Source organism: Clytia hemisphaerica, unplaced genomic scaffold (genome assembly GCF_902728285.1).
Source record: "Clytia hemisphaerica strain Z4C2 unplaced genomic scaffold, Clytia hemisphaerica genome assembly, whole genome shotgun sequence".
NCBI lineage: Eukaryota > Metazoa > Cnidaria > Hydrozoa > Leptothecata > Clytiidae > Clytia > Clytia hemisphaerica.
In genome coordinates, this window is record NW_027103938.1 from 916,952 (window position 1) to 929,019 (window position 12,068).

Consider the following 12,068-nt stretch of genomic DNA (forward strand, 5'->3'; position numbering starts at 1 on the left):
GCCTTCGGAAGTGCTTCACATTTTGAGTTCCAAGCCTAAAAGTGTTCTTAAGATGTTCTTAATTATTTAACATTTTGTGCAATTTCCTGATAGTTCAAATAAATTGATTGTTAGTTTCAGAGTCGACAAAGCCTTTCAATTGTCTTAACTTTTTTTTTATATTTTGGTCATCGAAGCCTTAATTATGTTCTTATACAGTTTGTTCTTATAGGAAAACGTGTACTTGTATAAAATAAGATAGATTTTAAAAAAGAAAATTGGGCTTTTCCAGAAAAAAACCGTGCACCCCCTGTTGAGGAGTTCCAACCTTTTGTGATCTACCCCCTCTGGAATTCCAAATTTTTACAAATTTTCAATCATTACCCCCTTGGAATTCCGCTTATTTTTGACGGATTTTCGTCTACTCTTATGGAATTCCACTGCATTTCAAACCTTACCCCCTTGGAACGGAAATGGACCTCCTCAACAGGGGTGCACGATTTTTTTCTGGAAAAGCCCATTGTGTTATTATAACCATCTTTACCGGAAAGATTTTTAATACCGGGTGTGCCACAAATAAGTTACCCCCTTTGATTTGATATTTCCCCTTTTTCTGTCATTTTTTAAAATTGATTTTAGGTTTTTGAACATTTAAACTAATGAAGTAAAATTAAAAAGTAATACACCAAATTTCAAGTTAGGCTTTCCTCTGAATGATTCCGAAATTTTGAAAAATCTCTTTTCTACTGCCTTCAATATCAAATCAAAGAGAGTAACTTATTTGTGGCACACCCGGTAGAACCCCATAAATTGACTGCGTACCGCTCAAAGCAAAAACTAAAGTTTCTGACAATTTATGGTAAATCGGCCAATTTCTTTAACCCCTTAAGGACCATTGGTGAATATATCCAACTTTATTGACTTTATAATACTTTTCAAATTACGCGTGCGAAATGTTTTCTTCGCGTTGGTGCGGTGCAACATGCTCCATCCCACCATACCAACACTAGAACAAAAGGTGCGTGTCCAATGGTTTCTTTTTTTGTTTCATGGGACAAAAAGTGAGGGAAATACCCAAAAGATACACTGATTTTGTCCCTATTCGTAGAAAAAAAAATGAGGTGGAGACACGAGAAAGCGTTTCAGGTTGGTGGGATGAAGCATGTTGCACTGTACCAAGGCGAAAAAAACGTCTCGTGTCCCCAAGCCTTTAGGAACCGCAGGAGTCTTTTTAGCCAGTTGGAGGGTGAGTTGTGTTGGGATACCTGGTCGTTTCAAAAGTTAAAAACTGCCTGTAGCGTGATTTGGTGCTAATGATAATAGTGCTCCGCGGTCCACACGTCATTCAATCCAACAATCCATTTCGATATTATTGGGTACAATGAAGGTTAATTGCTTTCCTTCTAGTAATTAACGCTAAGGACGATGGGATTGAAGTTCTTAAGAAACATAACTTTGTGCAAATTTATGACTATTTTTAGAATCACTGCGGCGTGATTGTCGAGATTTTCTATTCTATAAGCCCTTATTTATACCATTTTCGTGCTACATACCGTCAGCAAGTATTTACTGAATGTCATCAAATAAAAGGGTTAATTACATGTCTTTTGTTTCTCTAATTGCTTATGTAAATGGAGTGGATTTCCTGATAGATTTAAAACGAGAAAGAAGAGATGGTAATTTTTGTGCGGTGAATGGCAGAAAACATGTGTAAAGGTTTGTTGTTGATATGTGCTGGACCTCTTTGCTTTGAGTTACAGGGCGTAGAGTTGTTTAAGAAATACTATGTAGTTATAAGATTTTTTCAATGAATCTGTTTTATTTTGCTTTTATTTTTTTAGATGGTTATTCATTCGATTTTATTTTTTTCAGATGGGTTTTCGTTTGATGTTATTTCTTCTGATAGTTTTTCTGGGAGTTTCTAAACATCGACCAGAAATGACGACCACAACCAGCGACCACGACTGCCAACCAGATATATTTGGGTTATCCAGCTTTTCTCTTTCTTCAACGTAGAGTGTCTCTCCTGAATATATTGTTTTGAAGAGTAAGCTCGCCCCCTGTCTCATATAATTAGAATCACGTGCAAAATGCGTAAAACAGCCCATTCGACGCTCTTGAAACTTGTATGAAAAGGGTGTCAATTCTATCCTTTTGTCAGTATCATAATGATTAGCATCATAATGATTAGCGCTGAAAACTTTGAAATTGGTCTGAGAAGCTTTGTACTTAATCATCAGATCATCATTTCTGTTCCAAATTAGTCATTTTGTCTTAAAAAAGACAATAGAATTGACTATTCTTCCCAATATTTTCCGACTGATAAATTTATCTATTCATATTAAAGGCATCTCATTCAGCATGATTAAAATATCCGCTGCGTACAGGCATTAAACTAACGACCTTTTCAATATTTTTGTCAAGTATTCTGAGCTGGGATAATTTTCCATGTGCTTAATTGTTGATTTGAAAGCCATTCTAGGACTTGATTTGGAATTTCTCTACGGTGGAGAAAGCAAATAAACTCGATAATTCAACTTTATCTGGTTGCTGGTTGTGGTCGATGGTCATGGTCACCATTTCTGGTCGATGTTTAGAAACTCCCAGTTTTTCTTTATTTTTGCTGTTTTTTCAAGTTATCTTTGAAAGACTTGGTAGATTTCTCAAATGATAGTAACTAGCGGCTTTATGTCTGAAAATTTAATTTAAACTTGGAGTTTGATGATTTTGTTGTGATTAAAAACATGATATTTAGTTTTTTAAGGATTTGAGTGAGTGAGTGAGTGAGTGAAGAAATATTTAAGACGATTATCAGGCTCTCATTTTCTTGTTCTTCATTTATGATTTCTTTCCTATCTCATCACCTAGACAATATTTCATCGGAAAACCACCAGTAATTAATATTGGCTATTTCAGTTTTACGAACTGAATTTTTATTAAATTTTTTTGAATGTCTAATATGTTAATAAAGGGCGAAAAAGCTAAAAAAAAATTTATGCACCCAATTTTCCTGTTGTTTATTTTTCATCTGTATAAAGCTATTCAAAGGGTCGGTGCAATTTCTTCATTCTGAAAGATTGCAAATAATGTCTATCCGTTGTCCGTTTAGTTTCATTAAAAGGGATGAAATATGAATGATGACGAAATATTTTGCAAAGTTACACGATTTTTAAACATCAGCGTTCATACTGGTTCATATCAATTGTTGACCTACGTATTGATTCCTTATGGCGACTGTTCAGAAGTATCTAAAATAGGGCTAATATATGAATGTGTCCACACGGGTTAAACTTTAAATGGTTTTCGAAAGGATTTGAGAGGATGATCATGATCCTTAACCCAAACAACCTCATCCATGTCGTTATCACTTTATATATCTATTACTTTATATATCCGACCTGATCATCTATCTCCCTTTTTACGAGAATATTTGACTACATTCTTTTTGTTAAATGGTTTGATATATCCTGTTTAAAAGGTGTTGTTGAAAAACAGTTTAAATATCGACTGCGATTTAAAAAGATTCGTTAAAAGGCTTGATCATCCAATTAACTTGTTCTCTTGACAAATAGCTGCTAGATGAGAACCCTCCAAAATATCATAACACAAATTTTCTCAAGACATATATTTCGTTTTTGTACTATAGCTTTGACTGGATTTGCTTTGTGTATTTTTTTATGCGAGATGTTTCAGAGTAAAATTAGGATGTACAAAATAGTTTTGCTGATGATGTTGGTACGTTAGAAGCATGAACATTTTCTCTCTTTGGTTGTATCATGATTCATGAACATGGTTGTACGTAATCCAATTTAGTGAATTGGATTGATTGAGTTTGCGAAAGGCGAAAATACATGTTTTTTTATAAGGAACACGTTTATAAGGAACTTGAGGCTGAAAATGGTCTGAGAAATAAGGAATTGTTAAGGAACTACTCAGGCTGAGAATAAAAAATCAAGTTAAGGAACGGCAAGAGTTCAATTTGAATTTGCACACATTTACAATAACCTAAATAAAAAGACGGAAAATATTGCTGAAACGCCTTTCAATATGTCAAAAAGACAAAAAATGCTGATAAAGAAGCTACACAATTAGCAAATCCAAACTTAACAGCTAATTAACTAAGGAACTCGATAAGGAACTTTGAAGCTGAAACTCTCTGGCAAGATAAGGAACTCCAGGCTCGGAGCCAAGTTAAGGTTCCTTATAAAAAAAAAGTGTATTACGTGAGAGTACTATAATCTAACTTTGATGAAGTTTCGATATAGATTTTCTTTCATACAAGCTATCTTTTCATTATGTTGTGGTATTAAGGCAGGAATACACGTTTTTTTTAAGAACAAACTATATAAGAACATAAGGCTTCAATGGCCAAAATGTTAAGAACAAGTTTTAAGAACATTTTAAGACTTTGTAGACTCTAAAATGGTCAATTTCTTAAGAAAATGGACAGAAATACTCACAAAATGGAGAAAATCTGAACGTTAAGAACATTTTTAGGCTTAAAATCAAAAAATAAAGAACAACCCAAGGCTTCAAAATTTTGGATGTTCTTATAAAAAGAACATGTAAGGTTTTAAATTAGATCAAGAGATTGATTTCTATCAATGTTAATATCATCATGTGATGGGGCGACCCCTTTTTTGGATATCAGTCATTTTTAGCTGCATACTCTGAGTATGTTAGTTGTTTGGCAAAAGGAAGTTAAGCGAAATCTATTTTTTTTCGTCAGTGGGTATGTCTCGCCGTCACGATTCTCTATCCATTTGGTTTAGTTACAGCAGGCCATCCGGCCCATTCTCGCAACTGTGTTAATGCAATTATGGGTCCTGTCAGCAACCTTGGACTGACTATCCAATCCCCCTCCCATGACAGTAGCGTAGCCAAGAGGGGCGCAAAATTTGTGTAGGAGAGCAGATTTTTATGCCGTTATGATTATCTTTTAATAACATGAATAGATAATTACAGTGTCATAAAAACCTGCTCTCCCTGCTCTCCTACACAAATTTTGCGCCCCTCTTGGCTACGCTACTGCATGGCATCGGTTGACTCGGGCGAAGTTCGTTCACTTTCCAAGTAGGAATGCTCCCGTACAGGAATCAAAGTTGATGACGACTATACCAACCACGGCGTCTACTCCCATCCACAGACTTTGAATCGGGTTTTTGAATATGAAACTTTAAAAGTTTGAAGAGGAATAATTAGAATTTAATATTTCACATTAAAATGTTTGAACTCTCGGAAGATTCTCGCTTCCAACATTTTTGTAATACCAATATTAACATTTTCGTTTATCTTTGATAGTTTTTTGTTAAAGGTTTTTGTGGTTTTGAGTTATGCCATTTATATGGGGCCTATATGTGTCAAACTGTAAAGATTTTTTTGATAATTTGTTTAATCTTACGATTTGGGAAATTTATAGGCTTATCATAGCTGTTCGTTAAAAAATGTCTGCACGCCGAGTTGATAGATTTCAGCTGGAAAATCAAATAATAAATATAATTTCTGGTGAGGTTTCGTGCACCAGAGAGGTTAGCGTGGCAGCGTGATATCCGTATTAGGGATTGGTTATTTAAATTGTCCTGAAATTGACATTACTTGTTACCTGCTGCGTTGCACTTAACACGCTGGTAAAAAAGTAATATCAATTCGTTTAGGGATATGTTTAATAACCTTCTTTATAGTTTGACGTCATTTTGATCACAATTCATTGCTCTCTTGCCTGTTATCCCATCTTATAATACAATAGTGAAGTCACTGATTGTATTATGATAGAACAGGGTATGCGTGGACGCACGCATTAAGCAATTGAATAAGGATTTGTTGTAGTAATATGTCATAGGAAATGAGGGGTTGTGTTAAAATTTGACGAGAGAATTTTTTTATAAATACTGTAGGAAATACTTCCAACTGTGATTAAAATGTTTCGAATTATCAATATTTCTACACAATTTTTTTCTCGATTGAGTAGTAAAATGGGGGAGTTGTTTGATGTGGATATGATATGTTGTACATTTGCACATCAATGAGTTAATCTAGCGGGAAACACTTCAGAAAAGTTGATAGAGTTAGTAGAGGAACTTTCTTCGATACGTGGTCGCGTAAAAGAATCCGATATTGAAATAAATTACAATTCAGTTTGAATACAGTTACCAATATAGTTAACTGTTTGTTTCATCACGAATGGAAAAGACCGTGAATTCATATTTTAATGTACTGAACTGGTTTTATCAGTACTAGTGATTTCACGACTTTTTCTGTATTATTCCATTTAAAAAATTAATATTAACTTTAAAATAGCTTCTCTTGTTCCAATCTTAGTTTTAATTAACTTTTATAAAATTCTTTCAATACAAAGACCACGCCCATTTATTTTGACCCAAGTTTTCTTAGATTTGAATGTTTTTCACTGGGTGAAAGTAAAGAATTTTCTTATAAAATGTTATCTAAGTGTATCAATAATTTAAAGAATTGGTCTGCCTGTTTTAAACACAATCATAGAGGGACGATACTTTAACCTTGTAGTACTTTAACTAGTACTTATTTTTTGCCCGATTGTTGATCCTCCATCTTTTACTTTTCTCATATTTTGATTGTAAACGAGACTAAAAGATAATTTCTTCTCTCATCTTCTCTTCATTCTTCATTCAGTCGTTTTCGAGTAAGGCTATTCTTTTCTGTTTGAAAGAAAATTGAGGGAAGGTCCTTTTTGCTTCAGATTCTCAAAGAACTACATTTTAGGTATGTTTTTCACTTTCTTTATCAAAATTGCTAGATCCAAAAGTTGTTTATTAGCAGTGCCTCTAAATTACTTTATATATTTTTTGAACCACACCCAATTTCTCTTTCCGGAGAAAATCTTTTGACATTTTTTATTTCGTTGTTATCACTTTAATAATGGTTGACAATTAGTACTTGGACATGATTCTTCTTGCTGCCCTGTTAATGATTCATTATGAACAACCTTAGCGTTTGCAAACATGTTGGATGGGCGTTCCAATTCACCGGCAGACGAGCTCACAATCTACTCTTTGGTCGTCATGGAAACTGCTCGAAAGCCGCGCCTCGAAACGCCATAGGAGGTATTTAATCAAGGGAAGACAGGGTGTATAAAACTCGTACCATATTAATCTGGGAATAACTCAGATAACCTGAAAATAGCATTTTTCAGCTTTTTCAGTTCATGTCATCGACTACATCAGTTAAATCACTAGATTTAGAAAATCTTTGTAAATTTAGTAAATCTTTGTAGTCAGACGTAGTTTGTGTCTAGTGTTTTTATCAATTTATCAATGGAGAAAACAATAGTTAATTCTAAACAGAGTTTTGGGCAATAAATGTCAATAGGATAAAGCTTTGTGGAGTGCTCAGATTCCAGACGGTCAAGGAAGATTCATCTGAAGTTATGCAGTAAAATCTTTATTCAGAGTTGAGAAGAACAGATCCAAAGCATACTATTTAATTCTACCTGGTTACAATATTCACTACAATTAAAAAACAAAACCATTATTCGCTATCTGCCATCTAAAGAAAGCCCTTGTACTTCCAGGAGAAATTTAATTGATCATCATGGCTGATTTGAATGTGGCAGGTTTGATCAGTATCATCATCTTTTATTTGGCTATCCTTGGCATCGGTCTATTTGCTGCCTGGAGAAAGAACAAACACACGAAAGAGAATGCGCAAACCACACAAGACGAAACGAATGAAGTTATTTTAGCTGGAAGAACTATTGGAATGTTTATTGGTTGTTTCACTATGACTGGTATGTCGCCTTTCCTTTCGTCTACCGTCACACTGAACAATCTCTATGGTGACTGAAAATGTTTGTGACAGTGTTGTCTCCAAATCAAAATGAGCGGATGAATTTTGAAACCTTTTCAATATATCACAAAAAAAGGAGTTCCCAACCTCTGTAGCTTTTTAGACGTCTTTCTTAAGATGTCTTCGATTGCATTATGGAGCAAAAAAGCAGGTCCGAAAAGATTCATTCAAGCAGCAATATTCAGAGCGACAATGGTTCTTGCATTATGAATTAAGTGAATTCTCGGAGTGAATCATTATATTCCGTTTTATTTTTTTGGTTCATTAGCATTCAAATCTTTGATATATTTTAGCAACATGGGTTGGTGGTGGTTACATCAATGGAACAGCAGAGTCAGTTTACAATGATGGTCTGGTCTGGGCTCAAGCACCGTGGGGTTACGCTACCAGTTTAGCGATGGGTACGTATCTTCTAGCCTAGAAATCTAAGCCATATTGATTCCGTCACTTGGTAGAATCTGATGGTAAGTTGTGACTGAATATCTGGTAAACTTAAAATTCTGTACATCATAAAAATCATTAAAGCACCGATAACGCTATATTGCCGTCAGCCGTCAGCCTTGTAAAAAGTGGCTTGATTAACCAGGTTCTTCATTGTCTCGTGTAAAGATTTCTTCTCGATAGTGTTTGTGACAAAGGGACATTTCTACAACTTTAACTTGTTTCATAATTTCTTTCAGGTGGTTTCTTTTTTGCTCGCAAAATGAGAGAAGCGGAATATATCACCATGTTGGACCCTCTGCAAGACAAGTACGGTCGTGTGATGGGTGCTTTCCTTTACATTCCTGCTTTCCTTGGTGAAACATTTTGGTCTGCATCTATCCTGGCAGCTCTTGGTGCAACATTGACAGTTATCTTGGGGTTGAACATGAATATTTCCGTCATCGTGTCGGCGTGTATTGCTGTCGGCTACACCTTTTTTGGTGGACTTTATTCAGGTATAGGATGAAGCAAATCTTTTACTTATGTATGATGTGAATGTTGTCACATATTTCATTTCAGGACAGTGTCTCGCTATTGTTATATTATGCTGATATAAGCAAAAAATGTTTTGCTTTTCCTCTTTCTGACCAATCTTGCTCTCCATCCGTGTCAATCCAATGTTAAAAAGCTTGTGAATTAAAATTGATGAGTAAGCAAACGATATCACTCTTATTTAAAAACAAAACCTTTAAAAGTAAAGTTAAAGTTTCCAGAAATCGAATGGACTTAATATTTTTATTGATTTTTCTCCCGCTATCAGTTGCATACACGGACGTCGTTCAATTGATTTGCATTGCGGTCGGATTGTGGTTGACGGTTCCTTTCTCTTTGACCAATGAAAACGTTGAATCGATTGGTGCACGTAAAGAGGAATGGCTCGGCCAATTGTATGGTGCTAAAGTCGGAAAATGGATTGATTACGCTTTCTTATTGGTACGGATAAAGTCTTATTAAAATTCAACTGATATAACTTAACTGACTTCTCTTGCGTTCGTTTACTTTCAATCCATCCTTAGTCTAGCATGCTAGACGATTAATTCAGAAAGCAAAAAATTATGAAAAGTGAAAGTTTTAGTTAGAAACTGATATTGTACCGTAACAATTATCTTATTATCATATAACACCTCTGTCACTGTATTAGATGGATCATAAACGACTGTAGTCTAATCCATCCTTCAAGTTTTTGGAATTGTTTGTCATACTTTGAAAAGTTGTCTTTTTCTTTCTTAGATTTGTGGAGGTATTCCATGGCAAGTGTATTTCCAACGTGTATTGTCTTCCAAGTCAGCTCACCGTGCTCAAATTCTCTCCTTCGTTGCTGCTTTCGGCTGTATTGTGCTGGCTATCCCTGCAGTTCTGATCGGTGCCGCCGCCAAAAGCGCTGGTAAGAATCTTTTCTTATATTAGTATATTGGAAGGACTCTTTAGTCGTAACCAAAATATCTGTGTCGAGAAGACATTAAAGATGATACATCTCTTTACCTTCAGACTGGGGAGCAGTAAGTGGGGCAGTGGACGCCAACCTTGTGACCAACAAAACCGGAGAGTGGGTGATCACGGATACCAGACTGGTCCTCCCCATGGTTCTTCAATACTTAGCTCCTGGATGGGTGTCTTTCATTGGTCTTGGTGCCATCTCAGCTGCTGTCATGTCTAGTGCTGACTCGTCAGTTTTGTCTGCTAGTTCCATGTTCGGACATAATATCTACAAGTTGATCATCAGAAAAAATGTAAGCGAAAAAGAGCATACCTTTGTCTCATTAACCGGTTCAGCTAAATTCCAACTCGGGTAACTTAATGCATGTCCCAGAATTGCATTAATTTTTCCGCCCCAGTTCCAGTCCCTAAACCATAACAAACTATACATTTTTGGAAGCGTATTTGGATGTAGAATACCGTATTTGGTGTAACTTAAATTCTTTCTCAGTATAATTAGAGATATGTTAAAAAAACCTGATTATGACGTCATGATTGATGACGTCATAAATACAAAAAGTTGAATATCTTGAGAAATATAAATCAAAGCTTTATGAAATTTGGACCAGTGATAAAGTACATTGAGATGTTTCAAAAACTTTTAAAAGTATTTCCCAAAATTAATGACGTCAGCAAAAATTGCAAGAATTCGAATTTTTGCGATAGAATGCTGACATCAGCAAATTTTCAAATTTTTTGAAAAAAATTCTCCTCCTTTTGATGAGTTCTATCATTGCTCAAAATTTCATAAAGATTTGAGTATTAGTTCTTGAGATATTCAATTTTTAAAAATTATGACGTCATAAATAATGACGTCATAATCATGTTTTCTTAAAAAAACTCAAATTTTGCTGAGAAAGAATTTAAGTTACACCAAATACGGTATTCTACATCCAAATACGCTTCCAAAAATGTATAGTTTGTTATGGTTTAGGGACTGGAACTGGGGCGGAAAAATTAATGCAATTCTGGGACATGCATTAAGTTACCCGAGAACAAAGCTGGAATGTTTCTAGCCCGTATGCGGTATATTAAATTAATAAAATTTTGTGCAAACTTTTCTGTTTTTTTTTTTGTCATTTGTACTTCTTACCTTGGATAAACTTTCGAATATTATCTTTCAGGCCAGTGCCAATGAAATTATTTGGGTGATTCGTATTGGTATCATCTTTGTTGGTATCATGGCAACGCTGGTTGGGTTGACGGTCGACAGCATCTACGCTTTGTTCCATTTGTGCTCGGACCTGGTCTTTGTCATCCTCTTCCCACAGCTGGTGGGTGCTGTCCACATCCAAGATGTCAACACGTATGGATCCATCTGTGCTTACATAGTGGGATTGTTCTTACGCATCACCGGTGGAGAAGAATTGATCGGGTTCCCGGCTACTTTTAAATATCCTTACTATGACGAGACGTACAGTAATGGGAAAGGATCACAAAATTTCCCCTTCCGTACCCTAGCTATGATTATTTCTTTCATCACGCTCGTCTCTGTTTCCAAATTGGCTTATTATTTGTTCGATAATGAAATCTTGGGTGAAAATTACGATTTCTTAGGCGTTTTGGAGCGCCGACGAAATCTTGCCGGCAAGAAAGGAAGACGAGGTGAGGATGATGCTTTACCGCTACAAGAAAAATACAACGGATTCGACGACCCAACTCCTCAACAAATCTAAACGTACGTGTCAAAATGATTTGTCAGACATCGCGTGCTACCAATATGTATCAATGTAGTTTTCGAATATCTAATGAAAGCCTTTACAAGTTTTTAGTAATAACCATGTGAAAAATAGCCAAGTGACTAGGACTGTATCCGTGATGACCTAGTAAAATTTTGAGTGGCTTTTAAAAGACAGCTGGATAGACTGAATAATGCAAAACTGAAATAAACATGATGGAGCTCTTTTGAAACAAGACGCTGAAAAGTTATTAGGGCTGTGTTTAGCATTTTAATTAGTATTTTTTGTATAATCTCAAAAGATCTTTTACTTTGTATTTTTAATTTGTACTGTGTGTTATCTCATTTAAATGTAGGCATTCATGAAAATATGTACGGTACTTCCTATCAAATTTTCTTCATTTTCTTTGGTTTTCCTCATTTATAGAAAGAAAGTTTTATACTCTTTATTTAACGAAACACAAGTTTGACATCTCAAATTTAAAAACTGGGATTTCCCGATTTTCAAGTGAATCTCTGGTGGACACCCTTGTATCAATAGTTCTATTGAATTATCACATAATACATTACGTACATTTTCGTGATAATAACCCGATGAAGAAAAAAAAACTGCCATATAAATGGCTAAATT

At 35.2% G+C, this 12,068-nt stretch overlaps 1 protein-coding gene across 2 annotated transcripts; it reads left to right on the forward strand.

Moving 5' to 3' along the window:
- Positions 1 to 1,548: 1,548 nt before the first annotated feature.
- LOC136809883 (high-affinity choline transporter 1-like) lies at positions 1,549 to 11,829 on the forward strand. Of its 2 annotated transcripts, none has more exons than XM_067066443.1 (8): positions 1,549 to 1,695; positions 7,526 to 7,741; positions 8,094 to 8,201; positions 8,481 to 8,738; positions 9,044 to 9,216; positions 9,514 to 9,667; positions 9,772 to 10,013; positions 10,884 to 11,829. In XM_067066443.1, exons 2-8 carry the CDS (start codon positions 7,546 to 7,548, stop codon positions 11,433 to 11,435), a joined length of 1,683 nt encoding a protein of 560 aa, XP_066922544.1. In that variant the 5' UTR covers positions 1,549 to 1,695; positions 7,526 to 7,545; the 3' UTR covers positions 11,436 to 11,829. The 2 variants fall into 2 exon arrangements, with proteins under 2 accessions (XP_066922544.1, XP_066922543.1); XM_067066442.1 differs by lacking the exon at positions 1,549 to 1,695 and adding an exon at positions 6,624 to 6,717.
- Positions 11,830 to 12,068: the final 239 nt, after the last annotated feature.